The sequence below is a fragment of the Onychostoma macrolepis genome, chromosome 05 (genome assembly GCF_012432095.1).
Source record: "Onychostoma macrolepis isolate SWU-2019 chromosome 05, ASM1243209v1, whole genome shotgun sequence".
Classification (NCBI taxonomy): Eukaryota; Metazoa; Chordata; class Actinopteri; order Cypriniformes; family Cyprinidae; genus Onychostoma; species Onychostoma macrolepis.
In genome coordinates this window covers 14,585,434-14,612,856 of record NC_081159.1, presented here as the reverse complement: position 1 = coordinate 14,612,856, position 27,423 = coordinate 14,585,434, and the positions used below count along the sequence as shown (strand labels likewise).

The 27,423-nt window shown below is 38.4% G+C and overlaps 1 protein-coding gene across 4 annotated transcripts in view; it reads left to right on the top strand.

Moving 5' to 3' along the window:
* fras1 (Fraser extracellular matrix complex subunit 1) overlaps positions 1-27,423 on the top strand; it is a 121,665-nt gene that overhangs the window by 73,549 nt on the left and 20,693 nt on the right. For 2 of the 4 annotated variants that reach the window (XM_058775406.1, XM_058775409.1), the window contains 25 exons: positions 174-314; positions 2,425-2,565; positions 2,733-2,873; positions 3,002-3,272; positions 4,473-4,557; positions 6,696-7,016; positions 10,681-10,840; positions 10,972-11,147; positions 12,348-12,464; positions 14,251-14,365; positions 14,901-15,038; positions 15,555-15,587; positions 19,383-19,514; positions 19,867-19,995; positions 20,097-20,344; positions 20,437-20,588; positions 21,287-21,449; positions 21,540-21,672; positions 22,258-22,442; positions 23,127-23,283; positions 23,811-24,074; positions 24,925-25,113; positions 25,227-25,346; positions 25,450-25,629; positions 27,032-27,156. In XM_058775406.1, coding sequence (XP_058631389.1) covers positions 174-314; positions 2,425-2,565; positions 2,733-2,873; positions 3,002-3,272; positions 4,473-4,557; positions 6,696-7,016; positions 10,681-10,840; positions 10,972-11,147; positions 12,348-12,464; positions 14,251-14,365; positions 14,901-15,038; positions 15,555-15,587; positions 19,383-19,514; positions 19,867-19,995; positions 20,097-20,344; positions 20,437-20,588; positions 21,287-21,449; positions 21,540-21,672; positions 22,258-22,442; positions 23,127-23,283; positions 23,811-24,074; positions 24,925-25,113; positions 25,227-25,346; positions 25,450-25,629; positions 27,032-27,156 — 4,016 coding nt within the window. The remainder of the gene's footprint in view (positions 1-173; positions 315-2,424; positions 2,566-2,732; positions 2,874-3,001; positions 3,273-4,472; positions 4,558-6,695; positions 7,017-10,680; positions 10,841-10,971; positions 11,148-12,347; positions 12,465-14,250; positions 14,366-14,900; positions 15,039-15,554; positions 15,588-19,382; positions 19,515-19,866; positions 19,996-20,096; positions 20,345-20,436; positions 20,589-21,286; positions 21,450-21,539; positions 21,673-22,257; positions 22,443-23,126; positions 23,284-23,810; positions 24,075-24,924; positions 25,114-25,226; positions 25,347-25,449; positions 25,630-27,031; positions 27,157-27,423) is intronic. The other 2 variants (XM_058775407.1, XM_058775408.1) reach the window with 2 other exon arrangements.

Sequence of the window (27,423 nt, the reverse complement as noted above, 5' to 3'; positions counted from 1 at the left end):
TCTTCAACACATGCAATTCTAGTTTCTTTCATGCTCTCTTATCACTATCTCGTGGCCTTTTTTCTTTTTTCATTTGCTCTTATTTTACTCTCTTCCTCAATCACACTCCAATTTATCATATTTTCGTTCTATATCCCTCCCACTCACTCTCTCTTTCGCTCTGTTTCTCTCAGAGTGTGACTGGAGCTGTAACGCGTGCCGTGGACCCCTGCGTAGTGACTGTCTGCAGTGCATGGAGGGATACATCCTGCAGGATGGCATTTGTGTGCCAGGATGCTCACTGGGATTCTATCAGGATGCTGAGAGATGTCTGAGTCAGTCATCAACAAAAATAACAACCTTCATTATGAGTCCAACCAATCAATTTTCCAGCTCAATAAACTTTGACATTTCAATCTCTCAGTCAGTTGTCACGGTCGGGGAGGGAGACAGGCCCTCTAATGTCTGCTGTATAGTGCCAACATCAGTCGCTGCACCATAGCCAAGGTTTAATGGCACTTTAATGGATTGATATCAAATGAGACTGAAAGACAAGTCTATCAGCAATGTTGTAGTTATGGACTGAATTGAAGACGCTCCTGACTCTTACTTAAAATTCACTTTCTTCAGTCTTAAATATCAATAGGTCAATAAGTGAATTTTAATTACCGGTATTATCCAGTTATTGTAGCATGTAATATTTAACTCCGAGATACTAAAGCAGTTTAGCAGAATGCAAGAGGAAACTAAATATATTTAAAATGCATTATATTTTAATCAGTTTTAAATGCACTATAAATTATTAATGTTTTATAAATGCATTATAATATTAATAATAGTAATATTAGTAACAATGTAATATATTTTGCATTATAAATGTAAAAGTCTGGGGTCAGCAAGATTTTTAAAATAAATAAATACTTTTATTCAGCAAGGACTTACTAAATTGATTAAAAGTGACAGTAAAGACATTTGTAATGTTACAAAATGTATTTCTATTCCAAATAAATGCTGTTCTTATGAACTTTCTATTCAAGGAATTGGGAAAAAATGTACAGTATTAGTTTCCAAAAAATATTAAGCAGCACTACTGTTTATAACATGGTTAATAATACACTGTGTGCAGAATTATTAGGCAAGTTGATATTCTGGTCATATTTTTTTTCCAAGAACATTTTACCAATTCCAAACCACATCAATCTTAATAGCTACTATTGATTTTGTATTTAATCATTTGTAAGTGATATATAATTGTCCATGAAGGCTGATAGTCAGAAACTTCTTATTTCAGGTGTGCAGAATTATTAGGCAGGTTTTCCTTTACAGATAAAATGAGCCAGCCAACTCTTGAAGGACCAGCATCACATCCTCTTGTACCACTTTTTGAAGAATTTATCTTCCAGAATCTGGCAGTAAGTTTTGGGAGCTCATTTTAGTTCATCTCCTATCTTGAAAAGTCTGTCTTGCAGGATTGATTAAAAATGAGCTCCTAAAACGTACTGCCAGATTCTGGAAGATAAATTCTTCAAACAGTGGTACAAGAGGATGTGATGCTGGTCCTTCAAGAGTCACTCACAACTTATCTGTCCATGAAGCCTATACAAAATCAGTCTTCATGTATTTCACAACACTTCAGCATGTTATTCTTATTAAGTGAGGGCCATTTTAAAGAATTTTTTACCCAAGCAAAGTCTCTGAGAACCTGACACCTTGTAATTCTGGAGACTCCAGGAAGGTTGCAGTTCTGGAAAATGATGGTGCTGGAGACTAAATGGTTCCTGATGGTTTCTCACCTAATTCTTCACCTTAATTCTTAATTCTTTTGCAGTTAACATGTGTCTTTTCCTCTCAACTTGTTTTTTCTGACCTTGCTGACCCAATGAGCATTTCGCTGCCCAGTGGTCATGCCTTAACTTTGCTAATTCCATTATTGCATTAGTATTGCATCCTTCTCATGGGCATTTAATAATTTTTTTAACTTTTATTCTTGAGTTCAATCTCTTTTTTGGTTCATTTTATCTGTAAAGGAAAACCTGCCTTATAATTCTGCACACCTGAAATAAGAAGTTTCTGACTATCAGCCTTCATGGACAATTATATATCACTTACAAATGATTAAATACAAAATCAATAGTAGTTATTAAGATTGATGTGGTTTGGAATTGGTAAAATGTTCTTGGAAAAAAAATATGACCAGAATATCAACTTGCCTAATAATTCTGCACACAGTGTAAATGTTTCTTTAGCAGCAAATCATCCTATTAGAATGATTTCTGAAGGATCATATGACACTGAAGACAATAAATCTTCCCAACCCCAAACTTTTTAAACAGTAAATTATAAAAAATTTCAGTATGTAAAAATAGACAAAAACTTGGATCTCATTAAATATGAATCAAATTTCGTGTCTTCAGCCTTTCTCTCTATTATTCTTTCTATGAACAGGCTGTGATGAACACTGCGAGCAGTGCCAGGTCCATGGCCAATGCCAACGCTGCCAGCTGCCATATGCCATATTGAACGGGCAGTGTGTGCTGGAATGCGGCAAGCGCTACTTTCTAGATGCCTCGACCCGTCAGTGCACCGGTGAGTGCTGTGAATCTGGTCTGGGAGAGTGATCGTGACTGCCTAGATTGCCCATTTTGGTTTGTTTACAAGCCTGCTAATTTTAGAGGCGCTCAGTATGGTGTGACACAGTTCCCTCTCGTGTCCTACCTGAATCTGATAACAGATTGTCTGCTATTATTTCCCAGCATGCTCAGCTGGTTGCTTGGAGTGTGTGAGTGCAGGTGAGTGCCACGTCTGTGCTGAGAACTCCTTCCTGAAGGGTGGCCAGTGCATCCTGGATTGTGGTCACGGATACTACGCTGACGCAAAAACAAGAGCCTGCCTTGGTAACCTAACTTCACATGTTTGATAGAAATGAATGCTTTTGTGGCCAGAATTGTGGAAAATTCTGTAATTTCCTATACTGTTCAGACTGTTGGAGTGTTTGAACATTGTGTCCATTTTGTTTCTACAGCAAACAGCCGCGCTCCATCTCTTTACATCAATGGCTCTCTGTTGGTTCCTATTGGTGGTGTTAAGCCTCTGTATCCGGCACTCCTGTCAATCAAGGATGCAGATAGCCAATCAGAGAACATGTTGCTCCAGCTCCTTCAGCCACCCAGTAACGGGCATCTCGTGGTCCTGGAGAATGACGTAGAGAGAGCACTGGGCAGGGACGACACGTTCACCTTTACTCAGCTCAAACGTAGAGCTGTGCGCTTCATTCACGACAAAGAGCAGCCAAAGTGAGTTATGTGTGTAACCTGGAGTGATGGAATAAATCCAGGGTTGTTTCCCCAGGAAATTTATTTTACGTTCAGAAGTCATTAGAAGCATAATGATTCAAAAGTAGACCAAGCAATATGTCCTCGATCACCGGTAGCATTAGAATGTATTACTCTCATTAACAGCATTACAGTGCATTCATGCTGTCTGAGAGTGAGTGAAGTATATTAGTCTTCAGTATATATGAACTAGATGATGTATGGAAGTGTACAATCATTCATTACATATTGTTTACTCACTATTTATAGTTCACGTTAAACATTTCATTCCTCATCTCCTGAGATATCACTTTAGGTGGCGTCTCTGTTCCTCATTTCCTGTGGGATATGGCCAATTTCTGCTTAGACAGACAGATTTTGGATATTCAGATGCTGTACAGGAGTAAAATGGCCTTATATTAAGGCGAGAGGGTGTTGAGAGTGTGTGTTTTGGGGGATGGACTGAGTTTGAGCAGTGTGCGCTAGTCATTAGCTTTAATTACATCGGTGAAGTTGGTGAGGCATTTGACGGGACACACACATACACACACACTCCACAGTGCTCATAAGCCACAGCATTTGTGATGATCGTGTGGCAGTCACTAAGTCAGGCTGACTGCTGACCTTCAGTTTTCTCTCAACTTTCTCAGTTTATATTCTTAATAGCTCCTCTCGCTTCCTTCTGCTCTGTGGTTTAATTAACAAGTGATCTGTGTGCCCTCACACTCTCACTCCTATTTTATTCCTCATCCCTCTTTTTCCCAAATGTATCACTTTTCAGTCTTAATCATTTCTCTTTAAAAGCCACTCAGTCTTTTTCTAATTTTGGTCTCTGCTTTTTGCTTCTCCGAGTCTTTTATTCATTGTGTCTTTTTCTGTTGTTCTCGTCCACTCTACACACAGACACACATTTGTTTTTGTCACAATGTGAAATGAAAACCATTACTTCCCATCGACTTGTATTGTTTAGAGACTGAGCTAATAATTTTCATTAAGACATTATTTGCTGTGGTTGTTTCAACAGTGTGACATTAATTAATATGTTTACCAAGCTGTTTTCTTTCAGCTTAGCCCCACAATATATATGATTTCAGGTTTTGTAGCAAAATGTAGGCAAACCCTGACTCGTTATTTATATCCTTGAATCTATTTACAGCAGTGTAATGTTGGCTTGTTTTGCAGAAGTGGGCAGTTCATGTTAAGGGCAGCAGATCCTCAGCTGTTCTCTCAGCCTCAGAGTGTTCCTGTGCAGGCGCTTTCCCAGCAGGTAAGCACTCGCACACACAAACACATCTTGTTTAAGAATGCTGAGTAATGGAGCTTCATTCTGCAGTCACAAGGCAGATAAAACAAAAAGGAGACAGGAGTCTGTGAGGACTAATGGTCTCATTTACTAATACTTGCATGAAATATTTCATATTTGTACGCACATGAGTAACCTTGTTTTAATGTAATGAAGTTGGAATACTCTGAATGAGCATGAACATGAACAAACTATATCCATATTAGGACTTTTCAAACAACTTTTTCTTTACAGCCTTTTGACACTCACTGCAAATATTTAACACTCTCTAAGATGCATCCTCACTTGAGAGCAAGTGCTGCATGATCCCTGAGCAATGCCAAGTGTGCCCTCTTCAAAATCAGTTCGAACATCATTAACAAAACCCTAGGGTGAATATTTTTAGTGGATTTTTATTAAGCATTATTTAAAACAACATTTACTATTAATTGCTCACATATGTTTATTTCACACATTTTAAAATAATAATAAACTCACTCAAAGCAATTATGTAGTGCCCAAAAAAGCTAAACAAATTTATATCATTTATATTTATGTAATAAAATCTTATATTTTAGCTTATTTAAAGTGGCCAGTCTTTTCTTGGATTTCAGTTCACACACTCTTAGCAGGTTCGTATCTAACTTCATGAAATATCCAGTTGGGATGCTTTTAAAATGTAAGCTTCCCATGTACGCTGGCCATTTGAGTTGGAAGCTTGTCCTTCACTGTCTGCTCCAAAAAAATGAATGAATGAATTTAAACATACATCTTTACATGAAAAAGGTTTTAAGAAAAATATTAAGTCAAGGCTGTTCAAACGTTTACTGATGCCTAGAGGTGCCTATAGAGGACAAAGTCTATTTGCTCAAGGGACATATTCATAACATCATACCATTCCTGTAGTCACCATATTGAGTGTCACAATTCCTTTATCAAAAATTTATGGTTTACAAAAAGTTATTTTGCCTATGCAAAATTGGAACTTTCTGCCATATACTCATCTTTGTTTAAACCCATAGTCCACATCCTCAACATAGATTGACTGGCCATTATCCTCAGTCTGAGGAGGGCATTATAGCTCATACCGAGCCAGCATCTCTTCCCATTCTCTCTCTCACTCTCTGTGTATTGCTCATTCCTCTGCGGCATTTAGTTACACTTCATAGATACAGTCTCCAGAGAACTGCCTGTGTCTTGCTGTCTGACCTCCACCAGCCCAATGCACACACATACACACACACACACACACACAAACACACACACACACAGAGAGAGAAACCTGAGCTCCCCGACAGAAATCTAATGGATGTAATTGCAACAAATACAACCCAAAATACATTCCTGCTCCTCATGGGCTGATAACAGCAGCTCAAGACGTCAGAGCACTTCCTGCTGTTAAATGAGCAGTTATAGCTGAAATATAGAACCTGTATCTTAAAGCGAAGAGAGAGAGGAGACATCAAATCTATCCCTACAAGAGAAAGAGAGTAAAAAAAAAAGCAATAATCCCTCCCTGAGGGAAAAGATTGTCTTTTGAAAATAAACCGTTTACTCTTGTCTTTCCTGTGCAGTGGTAAACAAAAGTGGCCTGATTTTCTCCACAGCTCTGTGCAGCAGAAACCTAATGAATGTTCATTAGTGTGAATTGCTTTAAACAAAAAGCGTATTGTGCATGATGCTCATGTGGACAACACAAGTTCGAATCTGCCTGCAGCATTTTCCATCTCCAATCTTTGACTATAAAATTAGACCAAAAATAGAAGAATGAAGTCATGGTAGATAAATTAAGGTTGGATTCTAACAGAATTTTTATCCATTTGTGTCCATGTGAGTTCTCAAATGCGTCGAAATCAGCCTTCCATTTCCCTCATTTTCACACATCTTCTTTCATTTGAGCTACAGTAGTCAAGCACTGATGGGATTCTCACCTCTGCATGCCTTAATTTACAAATAAAAGTGGAAAATACTGTATGTAGATTCAAAGGAATACAGAATAAGGACATTGGGGCTCAAATATTAAATCATTAAATATTAAATATTTTTCTTTCCTAAAACCGGTTTCACTGAAACTTGGTTTTTGGTGAATCTTAATGTTTGTTTGTTTTCTACCCCTTTCACAGCCACCCACTGTGATCACCAACCAAATTCTGTACATTAACTCTGGTGAGACAGCCGTCATCAGCAGATCTATTCTTCACATCAGTGACCTCGATAATCCACAAGATGTTTTCATCACGGTTCTGGATCCGCCTCAACATGGCCACCTGACACACGTGCATGGTGATGTGCAGGTAACCCATTTCAAACTGGAAGACCTGGATCATGAGCAGCTGCAGTATGTACATGATGGTTCAGAAGGAGACCGGGACAGACTTCTGCTGCAGGTCAATGATGGGCACAGCTACCAGAACATCCTGTTTCACATCAGCATTGAGCAAAAGGTACGGACATGACAGGTTTTACTCTGGAAAAAGATTTGCTAAGTGACAGTTCATATTTAATCATCATAAATGTGCTGTTTTTGAATTTACAACTATATACTAGTTACGTTATTATTTATAGGCCCATCAATGTGTCATGTACTTTCATGTTAGTGTAAAAAATAGTAAGTGCCAAAAAAGCAGGTCTTCTGAATTTTGGACTTAGATCAAGAATTTTTGGCTAATTATGGATTCCTGCACTCCACCTGATGCTGAAACACCTTGATGATTGAGCCGTAGGCTACTACTAAATTATTTATTGTTGTATGTGTTATTTATGCTCACTATCATGATGAAAACACTCAAAACGAGTACAGTGAATAATATGTAACATCAGTTATTAGACCTAAATATATTTTTGATAATGTGCTAACAGGGATAATATAAAAACAGTTATTCAATTTTGGAAAAAAATGTTGCAAGATTAATACTAATACTAATATTAATAAGTATTAATTAAGTATAAATAGGTCTTTACATGCTTTCAGCCCGAGACGCAGAGATAGGCCCCAGCATCCAGCACCCGCATGGGTTATTTATGCATAAAATTATATAGCTTCAGTTATAATTTAAAAGGGAATCCCTTGCAAATGGGGTTAATATTTTGGGTTTGAAACCCCCTCATTAAAGGTTTTTAAGCTAGAAACAGCTCAAATTCTGTTACAGATACCACTTTTACAGTGTGCTGTTGGGGTCTGTTTCCTTCACAGGATTATATTTATATCTTAAGGTACTAATATGTTCCCTGTAGATATGGTACAAATATTATAAGTACCCCTACAAAACAAATTTGCAAATTCTTTTGGATACAGTGGATAGATTTTGTGATATAGACTGCAGTGCGTAAAGTGTTTTTCTTGACAGGGTTAACAACACTATCTCATACCTCTCTCCATTCATACACACTTATACAATCATCACCATCCCGTTTATGCTTGAAATCACCCCTTTCTGACTATTTGACATGCCCTTAGCCTGCTGATGTCTAGCCAGATTGTTTGCTTTTCAAGCTCTGTCCCCCCTTCCATACACCCTTATCCACGTATCTCTCTGTAGTGTCATCCGATTACACCTGCCTTGTTCCCTGCCGCAGCCTGTTATCTACCATCCTAAGCAGCTTTTGACTAATGAAAGCCCTGTTTCGCAGTAAACACTCTGTTTTCAGATCGATAGCACATCGTTTTTATTGGTGGGATCGCAGTACGTTTTATTGGGCAGAAATGCATAAGGGCCACATCAAGGTCTATTGCGCTCACATAACTACCAGTGAGTGGAAAGGTCATGTTACATCCACAACACAAGGTGATGAGAGCAGAAAGAGGCGAAGGCTGAGAAGGCAACATGACGACTATGCGTTAATGACTTGTTGGCTTTGGCTTTGGGAGCAAGGTCCCTGATCTCAAAAGATCTTTAATACAGTATGTGGATTTCTGCAATGATGACAGAGGAATAAAAGAGGAAGCTGACTTTCAATTAGCCTTTTCGAGAGAAGTCATTTGGTGTTTGTAGTCCTTAATCCATGTAATTGGTCAGCACTGGTGAATGATCCTTGATTTAACGTGGCCTGGAGAACTCAAATACCCACATTTTCCACCACTTTGATCTCTAAATCGAAAGGGAAAGAACGAAAGATTGCCAGTTATTACTTTCACTGTACAAGATGTTTTATCAAGTAACCTAAAAAGTGGTAACATTGAATTGAAGTTGGAAATGTTATGTAAAATGAATGGATCAGCCTGAGTACAGTAGGTTACAGCAAAAAAACGTTTTCACTACATGAAATGTACCAAAACTCTGAATTAAGTTGTGGGGCTCTTTAGAAACAGACTATAGTTTTGACCTAGGAGTGAACTCTTCCGTGAACACCTTGCTTTATAAATCCATCCCGCTCTCAGAGAGGTGATCAGGATCAGCAGGAAGGTGGTGGAAGGGAGCCAAGGTGTTTCCTCTGTGAATCGGAGCTTTCATCTCCCTACGTCCTTGAAGGTCTTTGATTATCTGTGAAACGGATGATCTTATTCACTACAATGAGCTCCTCAGCTATCGTGGGGATGTTCAGAGCCCTGTTAGGATCTAAAGATTCCTGGCATAGCGATAGCTGAGTATGTATGATTAACATGTGTCTTTGTGATCTTCTTGTGGCATTGATGTTTCTCAATGTAAAATGCAAGAAAGGCATCTTCTTGTGGTTTTTTAATGATTAAACCACTGCAAAAACTCCATCCTAATGGTAAACTTTGAAACAAGTTTGAAGTTAGTACATTCTTTTAAGAAATAAATACTTTTACTTAGAAATCGGTAACTCTTTAATTTAAGGATCAATTCTTGCTATTAAGTAGTTGCTTATTAGCCTGCATTTTACTAGCATTTTGGCTGTTTATTAGCACTTATAAAGCAAATATTAATGCCTTATTCTGCATGAGATTAGTCCTACTCCATACCTAAACTTGATAACAACTGTGACGGGAGGAGCCAACGACAGACACAGTGGGTGTGGCGTCAGGCCTCGGAGAGGCTTTTATTAAACAATAAAATAAAGTGTCCAGGGAGAAGAAGTGTCCAAACAAAACAGGGAATCTGGTGTCCTCGTCGTGCTGTGGGGCTCGTGAAGGAGGGCAGTGTTCCAGAAGGAGGGAAGGGTCCAGGGAAGGGGCGGAGTCCAGTGGCCGCACGCGCTTCCGCGGTCCGGGGCACGAGGGGCGGCGGCTTCTCCTGAGCGGCGACTCTTCCTCTACCTCTTACGGGCATTGGCGGGATGGACGACCCGGCATCCTGGCCCGACGGCCGTAACTACGGGTGCGGCTTTTCATCCGGACTACGGGTCCTGCAGCTTACTTCCTCGGTGGCGCGTCGTCCCTCTACGCACCCTTCCTGGACCCACGAGGACACCAGCGTGCATGCACGGGGGAAGAGACCGGTCTCTCGAGGAGAGGCGCGCTCGGCATTTAACAGCGGCAGTGATGAGGCTTCATTCAGTCCAGCTGTGCCTCATCACACGCCGCCAGCCCGCGTTGATCCCACGCCCCTCCTGTCATACACACCCACTCCCGTCGGGAGCCTGGTGAAGGGCGGCGAATAAGGGACGGGGTGGTGATGATAATGAGGGGGAGGGCCACCAACTCGTCACACTACCTTACTATTAATAAGCAGCAAATTAGCAGTTTATTAAGGGAAAAGTCTTGGTTAATAGTGAATATAATGTTACTTAGAAATCTTTTGTACCAATTTAATTTCAAACTGTATATCACAGTTTCCACAAAACTATTAATAAGCTGCTTTTAATATTGATATTAAGAACTTTCTTTATAGCAGCAAATCATCATATTCAAATGATTTCTAAAGACTGTGACACTAAAGACTTTTACATTTTTAAATATATTAAAATAGAAAACAGTTGTTTAAATTAATAATAATTCACAATACTACCATTTTTACTATTTTTTCATCAAGCAAATGCAGCCTTGGTGAGAGGAAGGGACATCTTTCAAAAACATTTAAAAAATCTTACCAACCCCAAACCTTTGAATTGTAGTGTATAACCTTAACTTTATTATAAGGTACAAGCTGTTATAGTTTGAAATAAACATGCCATTAATCCTAATGGTGCATTATGGTTTCCCCGTAGGTTGGCTTGACTCCTGCCCTGCGTTCAGTGCCTAAGACCTGGGTGAGGGAGGGAGGAATGGTACAGCTGTCTAAAAAGTGCCTCAATGCTCAATTCCAGGGAACCAGTGACTCTGAAATCCTGTACACCATTCATTCTGAGAGCGGACAGCCCAAATACGGTATCCTCATCATCTGTGTCCAGCATTCTTTACTCACTGTCTGTCTTTCTTTCTAAACTCAATTCAATGCCATAAACGTAAAAAGGTAAAATGCTTCTTTCTAAAGGTATCTTATGTGTTTATGTGTCTAGGAGAGATTGTGCTGGTGTCTATGCCCGCTGATGGTCCTGTGGAGGCATGGCAGTCCTTCCCAGATAGTCAGGATACCACAGCAACCAGTTCATTTACACAGCAAGATGTTAATGAAGGGACTGTCTGGTACAGACACTATGGATCCGGGACACAGAGAGACACTTTTCAGTTTCAGGTGAGGCACACACTGTGAGCGCAAATACTGTCGTGTTGACAAGAGCCCTTCGACTCAGTATGTAGAGCCATAGGTGTCACTTGACTTCTGGCTGGTTAGAAATAATTCTTTATATGTTACTCTTTTTCATTAGGGTGTTTTTTGTTGATTGGCCCACTTAAAACAAATCACCATTACCTTTCATCAAACACACACCCAGCAGTCACTGTTAAACTCTTTTCTATGCTCAAAGCACCAGACAAAAGTTTGAGGTTAATAAAATTTGTAAAAATATTTATTGCAATAAATTGAAATAATTTTTCACAGTATTACAGTTTTGCTGTATTTTTGATAAAACGAATACACAAACTTTCTTTCAAAAACGCGATAAAAAATCCTCCCAACCCCAGACTTTTGAACAGAACTTTTCTTTCTCTCTCACACACACAACATCAGACTTTTAGATCAGCGTGTCTCCTGTTACAAGTGATGCACGAAGCTAACACAAACCTCTTAGAGCGATAAACACATTGTTCCTCTCTTGCGCTATTGGACTATTTTCTCCATTTTACTTCAGCTCTGTTTCACACTCTTAGGCCAATTTGTCCATCTGTCCTACTTCTCCTTCACCAGCCTCACTGCATTACTTGGGTATAAATGAGCTAATTTGTCTTCAAATCCAGTTTCAAATCAGTGTAAGCAGCATTAAAGGACATTCAATCACATTTAATTCATCAGCTTAAACCCCTAATGACTCTTGACAACAGTTTTTTTGTCGTCCTCGAGAAAATTGCTTTCTCTTCTTGTTTGTTCTTTTCTCTTCTCGTCTTGCCTGCGGCTGTACCCTGCGCCGCCGACTTCATTAAATAAGATTTGAGTTTTAATGGTTCGACACAGTTTAGTTTATCCTCAGGGGTGATTTTGTGACCGTGAAGTGCTTCAGCCTATTTGTTAGGTGTCTGCTCAAGACGTCACTGTTGAAATAAAGTTGTATTAGAATTGATGACAGATTTAATTAAATACCTCAAAAATAATATGTATATTGAGAGTGATTTTAGTTATGTAGTACATTAATGATTGCCAATTATTGTCTCAGAAATGTTCAAATTTGTTTTTGAGACAGATTATATTTTCTAGTGGGAACATGTGCATGTATACGGAGGTTTTTGTTTAATTTAGAAATGTCTATTCATGCATGGGTGTGTGTGCTTTTGCTGGCAGGTTTCAAGTGAGGTCTATCCAGAGACTCTGGGTGATACGCAGACCTTCACTATAGGAGTAATGCCTCAGACCCCCGGCCTGCCTCAGCTCTCGCCTGGAGCCGACCTGCAGATCACTGTAAGATTCAGACAGCAGGGCATGAAAAGACTGAATAATTTTAAGTCTTGTTAGATTTTAGTTACATTCAGTGTATTGAACCTGTTTTTCAATTGAAACTTCTTCTTAGTCAAGTCAAGTGTGTTTTGTTTTTCCTGTTAAAATACTTTCTCATTCCCCAGTTTAATAGTGAGAAATATAGGGGATACATTTAAAAAGCTGGGGTCAATATGTTTTATTTTTTTTAGGGGTGTCAACATTAATGTTAATATTTTTTCAACGCAAATTAATCGTTTGATAAGGTTTGACCCCAACTTCACAGCGCGGAAGGTTATTTATCATTTGTGTGATGAGGGTACAGCGGACCAGTGTTGCCAGGGTAGCGGCACAAGTGGGCTATTTTGAAAATACAGTCGCGGGAAAAATTACAGTGCTGTGGGTTGCGTTTTTTTGGGCTAACGTTACTTTTATAATGTACCGCGGCCGCCCAAAGTGTATATAGACAAATAAAAATTAAAATAGATCCTTTTACTAATGTGTATTATACTTGGAATGTATCCCTGGCAACTTAAGAACAGAGAGGCAGTTGTAACATCACAACAATGTGAGTTTCAGCAGAGCAGCAGAAATAAACATGACAACAGCCACTATAGATTATATAAGATACTAAACACACGATTACGATAGGATATGGTTTGTATGTGATTTTCTTGAGTTGAATGTGTACATCTGAAATGCTAATTTGTGCAGCGATATAAAAGGCTATAAATAGCATATTTTAACAACAGTAAACGACCAAATTCCACATGTCATCGTAAAAGGAAGTTATTACAAACACCCGATTTAAAGTGTTTAAAGTGAGTTTTGAGTAAAAGTGTATTATTAATCGCATAAATTGTCTTAAGAAGCATGATGCTAATATTAGCTGTAATGCACCTGCAGAAGGTCCAATTCTTCTTCATAATGCATTTTGTCATAATGCTTCATGTAAGGTCGCAAGAAATGTTTTGTTGTATTTATTTAGAAATACTTTTGATAATAGTTGGGTAAATGTATACTGGGATTGAAGCGATGTGGCTTGGTAAACGTTTTATTGCCAGTTTAAAGGCTGATAATGGCTGAATAAAAACAAAAGAATAATGATAAAAGGATAATAAGGATTATGTCTCATACCTGGCGGAAGTGTGAAAGGTTCTGTTTCCTTAAACTAGTTTGTCATGCATTTGTTTTTCAACACATTTACAGGTAAATCCTAGTATTTAAAATTTGCGATTAATCATGATTAATCACAGTAAATGACTGTGATTAACGCGATTACATTTTTTAATCGATTGACAGCACTAATGGGTTACCAAAAATGGGTTGGTGAAATATCCCTTTAATATTTTTATTTTGCAAGGACACATTAAATTGTTTACATTGAAATTTACAAAAAAATATATTTTAAATAAATGCTATTCTTTCAAAGAATGCTGAAAAAAATATAGCATGGTTTCCACACCAAAATAAATAAATAAAATACTGTAATAACAGTTGCTGAAATGTTGGAAGGAATAAATTACATAAATTACATTCTAAAAAATAGAAGACACTTATTTTAAATTGTAATAATATTTTACAATATAGGTTTTTTTTTTTTTTTTTTTTTTTTTAAATAAATGCAGCCTTGGTGAGCATAAGAGACTTCTTCATAAAAAAAAGAAAAAGAAAAAAAACACTTGACAGTCTGAGATCCATATGATGTCCAAACTGTTTTGTCTTCAATGTAAATGTTTTTGGCTGTGTGTGTGTGTGTGTGTGTGTGCAGGCACTGGAAGATCGCGTGACTGTGATATCTGCGTCTGCTCTCTCCTTCACTGACTCTGAGACGCCCAGCGACAAGCTTGTCTACAACATCACCAAAGCCCTTACCTCAGTCCACGGTAACTAAACCTCCATTATTGTCATAGGGGTGAGGAGTAGGACACTTACAGGCATAATGGAAGCCTGATCGTTTTGTTTTGTTCTCCTTTTTGTACCATTAAATAGAGAGTAGAGGATTTCAAAGGTGAAACTTGCCGAGACTTTAATGGAAGGGTAGACATTTCACATCATTAAGAGAAACTTCATATGTGGTTGCTCAATGTCACAGATGTTTCATATCCTTTTGTGAATTAGATGTTTAATTTGGATTAAATAACAGTCATAGAATAGTCATAAACCTTCTCTCACTATAGAAAAAAACAGTTAAAAAAAATAAATAAATAAAAAGATGCTGGTTGTGACGTAGCTCATGAATATTTATTCATTTATGCACAAGAAATCTTCATCTGTTTTATATGTATGTGTAAATGTGTAAATTATGCATAAGGAAGCAGAATAAACCCACAATCTCTATTTCATTTCATTTCTAAGCTTCTAATACGGAACTGATTGTTATATTAATATTAATATAATGATGTCACGCTCCTCTTTCAGGTACGCTGGAGCACAGGGACAGACCTTACCATCATGTGCGTCTCTTCACCCAGGCTGATGTAGACAGTGGCAAAATTATCTACAGACCCCCACAAGCCCCTTCCCACCTTCAGGAGCTTTATCAGTACTCATTTACAGGTTAGTCTTTGCATTATTACATGAAACAAATGTTTCTTGAGCACAGAATCAACATATTAGAATGATTTCTGAAGAATTATGTAACCTGAGTGCAAGTTTTGAGCACAACCACTCAAATTCATTCATTTACAGTTCTTTTGAGTCAACTGGAAAATGTAGTCCCTAAATATTTTTTAATTGCAGTTTTTACAGTGCTCTGCAATGGATGTAACAATAGTAGCACGCAGTAGTATAATGACACGTTCATTAATTTGAAATGTGTATGGTTTGTGTGTGAAGTTAATTAGAGAATATGCCAGCGCACTGTTGATTTAGTACTAATCTTATGCTAATTGGTGCTTCTGAGCTGTCAAACCCAACATCTGAGGTATTGTTAGCGATGCATAAGTCTGTAAAACTCACCTCTCCAGCTTAACTGTTTAAATATGAAATAACCTTTCACCCTGCACTCTAATTATTGTGATTTGTTAGCAGTTGATTGTGAAAGTAACCACTAACGCCGTTTCATTCCTGCAGGTCTACCAGAGTCAGTGAGCCTCCATTTCACAGGTATACAGTATAATCACTTTTGGCCTCTGTAACCCCCCTGACTCTGCTTTATTCTCCCTTACCTTACACGCTTCCAGCAAACACAGAATTCATTTCTTCCTCTGAAACACCATAGACAGATCCCTCTGTGCCTCTGATACCACATTCCTTGGTGTGTTGCTGTTATTTATTTATGGGACCTTCTCTTCCAAAGAGGAAATATAATTCCCTCTCTCTTTCTGATGTCCATCCATATGCTTTATTCAACCTGACAGCAGGATACAACTGTGCATCCATCTTCTTCTCGCAGTGTCCATGAATCAGAGCTGTGACTGCTCATATGCCCTTCTGTGTCTGGATGGAAACAGGGCACTGTAGGGCAGACAAACTCCTTTTAGTGCTTTTACTAATGGATTGAGAGTAACCATAGACTGTAGAAGAACAGCAGCATCACAAGTCGATGCTAAAGGAGCTTTTTATTCCTACCTTACACATATACTCAACTGAAGGAAAACTACAGTGCATAAAACATAGCAGCACCTGTTTTAACACATAGTTTTAATTCAAATATTCTGTTTTCATGCTTTTTTCATTGTTCTGACAGGATCACGGTCTTTGTCTCATTTGCATTAAAAATATGTAAATTGTAATTTAAAAACAACTTCTCCACTTCTACCCTTACACCATTTATTTTATTTTAGTTATTTATTTTGCTTCTGTAAAATCATAATAGATTATATAATAGAGTTTTAATACCAAATCACCACAGTTTTGTTTTATTCCTTTTCCTTTTTTTGCGAAATGTAAAAGCACTTTGCAGTTGTTTTGCCACTCAAAATGTGTTTTGTTTTCAGATGCAAAATAGAATCCCAAAAATAAGTAGACAAGGAGGCTATAGATGATTACTGTACATACTTGCAAGAAAGACAAGACCAATCACAATTCTTTTTGCAAATATGACTATTTTAGCATTCCCGACAGTTACATTTTTAATGCAGTCAAGTCACCTTTATTTATATAGCGGTTTTAACAATACAGATTGTGTCAAAGCAACTTTCCAATATCAAAATAGGAAAATAGTGTCAATAATGTAAAATGACAAGATTAAACACTGTTAAAGGCATTTCATTATTGAATTCAGTGATGTCATCATCCAGCTCAGTTCAGTTTAAATAGTATCTGTGCAATCAAGTCGACGATATGGCTGGAAATTAAGTGTCCCCAACTAAGCAAGCCAGAGGCGACAGCGGCAAGGAACCAAAACTCCATCAGTGACAGAATGGAGAAAAAAACCTTAGGAGAAACCAGACTCAGTCGGGGGGCCTATTCTCCTCTGACCAGACGAAACAGCAGTTCAATTCCAACTGCAGCAAAGTCAGATTGTGTAAAGGACTCATTTGGTTCCCGTGGTCTTGTTCCCGATGGCTGTCTAGGTGACGAGGTCCTCACTGGGGATCTGTCTCTGGGGCTCATCTAGGTGTCCTGATCTCCGCTGACGTTCAGGGCTGTAGAGGTCATCTCTAGGTGCTGATCCACCATCTGATCTGGATACGGACTGGATCGGGTGGCAATGGTGATCTCGGAATAAGAAAGAAACAGACTAATATTAGCATAGATGCCATTCTTCTTACGATGTAACAAGTACATCGGGTGTTATGGGAAGTGTTCCCGGTTCTGGTTGACCTAATTAATGCAGCCTAACAATCCTTTAACGGATTTGAATATTAGAAGCGTATTACTGTATTATGTGTAAGCCAGGTTAAAGAGATGGGTCTTTAAACTAGATTTAAACTGACAGAGTGTGTCTGCCTTCTGAACAGTGTTAGGTAGATTGTTCCAGAGTTTTGGCGCTAAATAGGAAAAGGTTCTGCCGCCCGCAGTTGATTTTGATATTCTACAGTAGGTATTATCAAATGGCCAGAGTTTTGAGAACGTAGTGCACATGGAGGACTATAATGTGATAAGAGCTCGCTCAAGTACTGAGGAGCTAAACCATTCAGGGCTTTATAAGTAATTAACAAGATTTTAAAATCTATTCGATGTTTAGTAGGGAGCCAGTGACAGACACTGTTGACAGGACCGGGCTGATGTGGTCATACTTCCTGGTTCTGGTAAAAACTCTAGCTGCTGCATTTTGGACCATCTGTAGTTTGTTTATTAAGCGTGCAGAACAACCACCCAATAAAGCATTACAATAATCTAACCTTGAGGTCATAAATGCATGAATTAACATTTCTGCATTTGACTTTGAGAGCATAGGTCTCAATTTAGAAACGTGGCTGTCAAAGGAAAGATTCCTAGGTTCCTAACTGATGACGAAGAATTTACAGAGCAGCCATCAAGTGTTAGACAGTGTTCTAAGTTATTACATGTGGGGGTTTTAGGTCCGATAATTAACACCTCTGTTTTTTCAGAATTTAGCAGTTTCTCAATTTGGCGTGTTTCACCGGGGTGCGAAGAAATATAGAGCTGAGTATCATCAGCATAACAGTCAAAGCTAACACCGTGTTTCCTGATGATATTTCCTAAGGGTAACATGTTAAGCGTGAAAAGTAACGGCCCTAGTACTGAGCCTTGAGGTACTCCATGCTGCACTTGTGATCGATATGATACCTCTTCATTCACTGCTACAAATTGATGGCGGTCAGATAAATACGATCTGAACCATGCTAATGCACTTCCACTAATGCCAACAAAGTTTTCTAGTCTATTCAAAAGAATGTTGTGGTCGATAGTGTCGAACGCAGCACTAAGATCCAGTAATACTAATAGAGAGATGCAACCACGATCAGATGACAAGAGCAGGTCATTTGTAACTCTAATGAGAGCAGTCTCAGTGCTATGAAACGGTCTAAATCCTGACTGGAAATCCACACAGATACCATTTTTCTCTAAGAAGGAATATAATTGTGAGGATAGTACCTTTTCTAGTATCTTTGACAGAAAAGGGAGATTTGAGATCGGTCTGCAGTGTAAGTCAATAGAGGATTTTCAAACTCATTTCTTGTATTTCTACCTTAAACTAGAACATTTATAAAAAATACAAAAACAGCTAAATGTGCAGTCGCATTTACCATATTTCTGCTAATTTTGTGGGTGAAATTACAGTAGTCAAGAATTTGTGAGAGTGAAAGATTTTAACCATCCAGATTTTGTAGTGGGTTCAAGTTGGTCATGCGTATTCAAAAGTGGAGGCAGATGAATGTGAGCTTGCAGGGGCAGGTTTAAGCAGACTAAATGTTTGGAGAAGTCTTGCATACAGTATGTCACCAAAGAGAAGCTGTCCTGTTAAGCAATATGTTAAGACTAAATATTAGATGTTAAGAACAAACTTCTCACCAGAATGTTAGGAATATCAATGCAATGCTACCTCACAGACAGTAAGTGTTAAGTTGGAGGACACTAGGATGCCATGGTTTCAAATTTTCACAAGCACAAATATATACATGTCATACAACTACTTGAGCTCTGAAGGTTACAGCAGTTAAGGCTGATTTCGACATTTATCAAATGGATCTTTCTTTGCTGACATTTATGAAGAAATAATATTATTGGGAATGTTGAATAGTTGTATATGCCAAGTTATCCCTGTATTTTACATCAAATATTCAGTCTCTGGAGAATGACATGATGTAAAATGTCTTTATAAGTCTTTCTGTTTTCTTTCGCTCTCTTTCTGATTCATTCTTCCTGTATCTAAGTTGCATTCATTCATCTGTGCTGTATTGAGCTGAAGTGCAGAAGACAGAACTGTCCTGAAGGTCAACAGTGTTCTTGTGCATGTGTGACTTATTCCTATTCCTTCTTTTATATCAGTTTCTGATGGAGAGCACACCACTCCAGAGATGGACTTTGCTATTCTGTTGCTGGCCAATCATCAGCAGCCGCCGGTCTTTCAGATTCTGGATCCGGTGCTGGAGGTCAGTCTCGGTGGCAGGGCACCAGTGGGTAAGGACACTTGCATTGGCTTAAGTGCTACAAAGTAATTAGTGTGAATGAATAAGTATTTTAAAGGCCCAGTCAGTGTCATTAAAAAGTTTTGTACCTCATTAAAAAAGATTTACACATAAAGAACTGATTAGTTCTTTTGAAAAATGTTTTAAATCATGTTCAAAAGTGATTAGGATGGCATGACTAATGCTCACTTTTTAATGCATATTTTTGGCATTGAAAAACAGATGTTTTAGTGCAAATAGCGCATTTCTCGAAAACCTTTTCTACATCCACACCACTAGGTGTCAGTGCAACAAACATAAGATTTGCGCCTTTTAATCTAATAATTTGTTTCTGTGTCATATAGGTGGACGACAGTTAGCAGTAACAGATGCTGATACGGACCCTGAAGAACTAGAGTTTGAGCTGGTGGAGGGGCCCCTACACGGGACCCTCCTGAGAGTGGACCTTGGCTCCCAGGTCCAGATGGTCAATGGTAGGTACAGCATTTTTGGTTCTCCCTGGTGTGTTCTTTTTTATCTTATTTTCTGGCTTCAGTTGCTTTAGTTTATTGATCAAAACTCTCCCTCATCTCAGGGGACACCTTCACCTCCAGTGATATGACCAGGAATGTTTTGCAGTATGAGCATACGGGTCTCACCACTGAGGAGGACTCCATGACTTTCTCTGTGACAGACGGGATCTCCATGACCTCCATCACGGTGCAGGTCTTGGTATCGGAGGTCAAAGGTGACGCACCCAAACGTGACCCTAAGGCCCTGCTGTCAATGGAGGTGGCGGAGAAGAGCAGTACCATCATTAGACGTTCACAGTTAGCTTATATGGTAAGGAATGACATGTTCTGACTATAACTGAAAATAAAAGTTCAAATTGGCCGATTACAATATGCTTAAAAGTAACTGTCAATGTCTTGTAGGATGATAAATCTCCCGATGAGACAATTTTTGTGCAGTTAGTTTCTGTACCGATGTATGGGATCCTCACCAAAACCAAGGCTGAAACAGACCTCGAGGAACTTAGTGAATATTCTTCCTTTACAATGGAGGACATCAACAACCACAAAATCAGGTAAACACCCTGCATCCTGCATTTTAGTATCATTAAGGTACTATTATAGTTTTTATTAATGTTTTGAATTCATTTTATTTTAAAATATATTTTTAATTTTTGTTAAAGTTTTAATCATTTTTAGTTTTAGTAAAGTTCATTTTTTGTTTATTTTATTTAGTTCTATAAAAATCCTGCCTGCATCAGATGTATTTTATATTCTTAGCAGCTCTTTCATTTATTTTACGATAATTGAATTTAAATAATATTGCTTTCATTTTTACCACAATTCTGCTGCATGTTCATATTATTTTGAATATGTGGTCAGGTCCTTCTCAATGTGTTTTTTAGATCATTACCAGTATTAATGTGTTCTTCCTAGTTCAGCTTATGTTAATATAAATGAGGCATGTAAAATGTTTGGCGAGTTGAAATGCTTGGGGAGACTCAACATGCATTCTAACACAAGCTTCTTTAATTGCTTTAAATTGTTGAGCCCTGCTGAGAAATGATGAAATATGAAACGGTTCTCTCAGGCGATTATATCTTTGCCCATGTTTGACTGTTATCCTTTTTGGTTTGCTTTTTAAGCAGATGGTACATACCTTATGTTTTCTGCATTTTTTAAAAATGTGCTGTGGCTCTTTTTTATTCAGCATTTGAAGAAGTTTGAAAATAGTGTGAAAAATATTATTGATTTTTTTGTTGTTTTTTTAAAGGTATGTTACATCCTTTGAAACGGGTAACCAGCCTGTCACCGATATTTTCCACTTTGTCGTCTATGATGGTGAGAACAATCGTTTGGAGAACCAGATGTTCACTATCACCATCACGTCTACCCAGAGACAGCCACCTGTTGTCACCGTCCGCAGCGGCATTAAGGTAGGAACAGTTCCCACTTCACCAGTCAACTAGTTTTAGATCTGATTCTTTCAGCCTTTCCAAACTCTTTATGGTGTTTCCCGTGGATAGGTTCAAGAAGGAGGGAGAGTCCAGCTCTCAGCCAATCACATTATTGCATCTGACCCAGACACACCCAGAAAGGACCTCCTGGTGTGGCTGATCAGCCCACCGAAGTATGGTTTCATTGAGAACACAAAACAAGGTATATCTCTTAGCTATCTCTATGTGTAATATATCTTAGATTGTTAGCTTCCTTTTCCCAGTCACTTAAGGGCAGATGGTTTATATATTTTTTTTCAGCAGTTGCTGATGGCGTAATTTTATTCATGAGGAGAGCGCTCATTTGCTGTTATAGAGATTTGTAGATCTGTGAAATTCAGATTGAAGCGGTCATCTTTATTCAGGCTTCCTGTTTGAGTGGGGAAGATGAAAGGAGATGCAGATCATGGTGGAACATAAACACCCAATTACAGTTGTACAAAATTTCGTTTTTCATCCAAAATAAATGCAAACTGTGATGTATCTACTTTTCAAAAAACACTTTTTATTTTCGTGATTTTGGGTTTGTTTTTGAACCTCACAGCCATTTATTCATAAATATTAGCGATTTCTTGTCTTGCAACTGACAGTCACTCTCTCTTGTGTTTTGTCTAGAAAGTTGCTTGTTCGTTGTTTTTGAGATCAGCTGTTTGGATTTTAGGCTCAGAAATGTTATTCCCAGTAAAATGCAGTCTCAAGAACAACGTGTTGTTTGTTCAAAACATTGAGATGTGTTCTTTGTGTCCAGCAGCGATTGGTGGATCTCGCGTGATCAGCCCCGACGTCCCTTTCACTATAGAAGACCTCACCGCAGAAAATATCTTCTATGTTCAAAACATCCGCCAAGCCAACATACGCCAGGATGTCTTCAGCTTTTACATCAGTGATGGATCAAGTCAAACTGAGGCTTTTGATATCACCATAGACATCCAGGTATAATTGAAACACTAAAGCCAAAAAGTATACTTTAATTTTGTTGCGAAACTTTATTGCCTACAGCTGAATTGTCAAGTGTCTTTTCCTTTCCAGAAGTTAAAACTGTTAAAAATGTTGTTGGAGTTTTTGCGTTTCTTTTAACCCCCTCAATATAAACGCTCATCAAAGTGGACGTCTATTTTTATTGTTGTTTTCAGTGTTCTTTGTCAAAGCTAGTTTTGCCACCTTGTGGACAAACAAAATTAATGAAAATAATTCAAGGCGAATGCGAGCTGAATATAACAAAGTATGCACAATTCGAAAAAATTGGGCTGCGCACATGCAGTTTGCGCATACTATTGTATTGACAGCATTCACATCACATGCACTGCACACATACCGCAGTGTACAGATGCATTAAAAATTATTCTTTGGACTTAAAACTGGATGGTGTTTCTTTTAATGAATGGTTTCCAGAATACATTTTCAGAATCCCTTTTGCTGTTACTTCTGTTTAGATGATGTATAGATACTTTGATTTTTTTTTCATTTAGCAGTATCTCAAAAGTAGTTGGAGCCGCTGTCTCAACTGGATGCAGATTCAAAGCTAGTCTGCATCATGTCCAGATTCCCTCTCTTTCCTGTCTCTCTTTCCCGACTTGTCAGGTTTATATATGAGATGTTATTTGATGTTGTTTATAGCACACCAAGGAGGACAGAGTCCCAATTATCTCAGTGAACAGCATCCAAGTGGAGGAGAACTCCGGTGTGGTCATTACTAACTCTTCCCTGAATGTGCTGGACCAGGACACACCTGAAAATGAGCTTCTCCTTACCCTCATCAAGAAGCCTTCATACGGTCAGTGGCTCTCTTTCTCTCTCCATTTCTCTTCATATGCCCACTCCATTCCCCAGTCTGTCGCTCATTCATGGCCAGCCTTCAGAAAACATCCATTATTTGCCACATTACCGCTCCGGCTGGCTCCTGTGTGGCTGATTGATGTTCTTGTCATTGTGCCTCTGCCTTTGACTAGAGAGTCGGTGGAAAGGTCATGACCCACAGAGCTTCATTGGTTAAACTTTTATGGGTGCGTGTCAAGGTGTTCACAGCAGTTTTATTAGGAGTCACAAGTGAAGAATGGAGCTGAGAGAACTGAAATACCATCACCACGCGGTGATTATGAGAGTGTTATGACAGCTTTGCAGTTATACAAAAAATTACATCAAGCAACCATTAGAGGTCAAGTGCACATTTATTTCAAATGGGAAGCAGAGCAATGTGTGTTAATTTTATATGTGTTTATGCTGTGTTTGATGGGAAAAAATTAGAAGAAACGTAGCATCAGTGTTCATTTCTTTGCAATGTTTCTGTATGTGTTTCAAAAGGAAAGCTACGCAGAAGGCAGTTCTACTCTCAGCCTTTTGAGAATGGCAAGATTCTTCAGCAAGGATCCACCTTCACTTATCAGGATGTTCTAGATGAGCTGCTGGTCTACACACCAGACGGACGTGGTTCTGGGACTGACGAGATCCAGTTTTCAGTAACAGATGGCATATACACAGAGACCGGACGTCTAGAGTTCAGCATGGATATTAGGAAGAGAGAAGGCCCTAGAGTCACAATCAACAGAGGACTACAGATTGCAGCAGGTAACTACGTTACATTGTCCTTGCACACATTCCAAGCATCCCTGATTGGTTAGGCTGCTTATTTTTAGTAGTCGTCATTATATCAGACACAGTTCTGTACAAAATAAATATTTAGTTTCTTAACTGCTTCTAAAATGAGTTGCCAGTGTTCCCATTTAAAACAAAAAATCCATTGCATCCCTTTACTGCCCCAACCCCTCACCATGAGCAGCGTTATATATACAAATGTCTGTACTTAATAGTAAATAATAAAGAAAATAGCATCTAAAAAGTTACACTGTTCATTGTAAGAAATATTTTTTTGTCAGTAGGTTCACATTGTACTGTGATTTTCTTTATGATTTTGTTACAAAATATTAGAATTATTGATAATGACTCTTAAAATATCCAAAAATACAATAATACATAATAAAGCTTGACAATGCATTCCTGAAGTCATTATAGAGAAATAGCTCACCCAAAAATCTCAGCTTCATATCATTTCAAACCTGTATTTTTTTCATCTGTGGAACACAAAAGGAGAGGGATGAGAAGCACATAAAAGTCACATAAAAGAAGCACATAAAAGTCTTCTGAAGTTATTTAACAGCTTTGTGTGAGAACCAGAATGAAATTATGGCATTATACACTTATAATCTCTCTCTGCCAGACTTCTTTGTGAACTAGAGAAGCACCTTACACTCTGAGAACCACTGCAGTAATCCAGTCCAAACAATTCTTACTTACAATGCACCAATTAAAACACTTTGCATGAATAATTGAGTTTGATATCTAGTTAGACTGAGTTGATGTTAATAAATAACTCAAATGCCTGCATCATTTCTGTTACGTTGCTCATTCCTCCTGGCAGGTTCCTCATCTAAGATCACAGAGCAGCATCTAAAAGGGACGGACATAGATTCGGATAACCTTAAGCTGCGGTTCACCCTCACTAAAGACCTGAGCGTGGGCTCCCTGCTGAAGAATACGGGCAGAAACAAGGCCCAGATATCTGTCAAAGGACCTGTCACCAGCTTCACCCAGGATGACATCAACAAAGGTTTTTTCCTCCATTGCTGTCTCTTCCTCTGTCTCTCTCATACATAATCATCCATAGGGAATTTCTAAACAAGAGATGCATTGTCTCATGTGGTTTTGCACCTTGTCTGTCAGGACATTTGGAATACATTCATGAAAAGGGAGAAAGTGGAGGCAGCTTCTCTTTTAAATTCAACTTGGAAGATCCCGAGGGAAACAGAGTCATTGACCAGTCTTTCTTCATTAGCGTCCTAGGTGAGCCAAGAAGTTATTTTGGGACATTGAAAGATTCATGTTCAGGAATCTTAGAAGAAAGTTATTTTAGTACATCCTCATCTTTTCTCTCTCTCTCTCTCAGAGGACAGACTTCCTCCCACAGTGGTGGTTAATAAGGGTTTGGTTATGGATGAGAACACCTTGAAGAAGATCACAACACTGCAGCTCTCATCTACAGATCAGGACAGTGAACCAGATGAACTCATTTACCGAATCACCAAACAGCCTCAGCTTGGCCATCTAGAACATTCCAGCAAACCAGGTACAGACAAACATCCTCCATATTTGTTGGGAGTGACTAATCAAAAGTAGAATTAAATTATTCCGTAACAAAACAGTAACTCAGCTTCCAACTAGCAGCAGCGTATAGTAACAAACAATTTTCGTCACTCTTAATATAGTTAATTAAACTTGTTCTATAAATTAGGGTCAGTTAAATAAATAATTGTAATAAATTCTCTTTTTTGTAATATATTATTATTATATTATATTGTTAGTTCAATGCTATCAGCCTAAAACCAGTATGAACGATTTACTCAAAAGAGTGATTCGTTGGCAAATTTGGTATCACTAGTTCTAATTCTAAACAGCTGACAATGCTTGCTGACGCACACATCAGAATTGCTGAAAAATGATCAAGGAAAATAGTTCTCGGGTCAGTACAAAATAATCTCCACCATCATGTTTTAATGGGGCACAGTGGTATTTCACTGGGGCTTGTGTCCCAGTAAAAAGGGCTGAGCATCTGCCCTGGTTCTACATATAAAAGGATGTTGCCCCCTTAAATAACTTCAATGCGTTAGGTACTTTTTATTTGTAGCTTGTAGTGTCAAAAGAGTAGTTTAACTAAATTATGGATAGCTTGTAGCTTGGCAAGCTACAGTTCAAAAGTAGCTTCCAAAACATTACATCTTATTTAGCCTATAAAGTGTAATTTTAGTTGATCCATGGAGTTTTGTTAATGGTGGCAGAGAAGTTTACATTGTTATTTTAAAGTAAGTGCAGTATATGAAGTGGGGGGCTGCTGAACACCAGGTAAGTGTCACTCCATATTAGCCTGTATTCACACACTTACGGTCACGTATAGTGCTAGAATACATACACTGTGTATGATGCGCATATATATCTCAGTTCATCCACAAATACACATACTACAGCATCACTGTTATTGGTGTCTCTATGGAAGATTTAATATGAAGAGCCTGAGAGATCATAATATATATTTATAGTTTGCAGTCCTGGTTCTGTATGGGCTGTTCAGCAGAGCAGTACATTTATAAAAGCTGGCCACAACTGCCAGGCAATGTTCAGGCCTTGCGTGAAAGATAAATAGTATGTTTTATATCGATCACAATCATGTTCAAATGAAGACTGAGAACTCATTAGATGGGATCTAGCCTATAGATTGCTACCAGGGCATCATAAGGAGCTTTCATGAGTGAAGATCAGTTTTTATTTTCCTTTCTGTCCCTCTTGGCGATGGCCGGATTGCATTCAGTGGGAGTTCTGCAGTAGTGCATGTTTTATTCATCCATTTCACTTGAACTGTGGGATATTTTAATGGTGGAAAGCGAGTTTACATTATTATTTAATACCAATGGCCGTATAGGAAGTGCTGGGCTGCTGGTCACTGGAGAGTTTTTCTCTGTTTGATGTCGTTGCAGGAACACGGATCAGCACATTTACCCAGGCTGACCTGGCCTCCCGCAACATTCAGTATGTTCATACCAGTGAAGAGGAGATACACTCTGATGACTTTACCTTCACTGTATCTGATGGAGGCAATGAGGTGCATACATACACACAGACACACACACACATTCAGTGGGGTCCAAATGTCTGTAACTACGTATGTATGCATGCACCTCGTCGTTGTCATGAAAATTACAAACTGCAACAAGATTTGTCAATTTTCATAAAAATAGAAATGCATACATTTTATTTTATCATTTACACACACACACACACACACACACTCATACACACACATGTTTGTTTTTGTGAATTGTGGGGACATTCCATAGGCGTAATGGTTTTTATACTGAACAAACCGTAT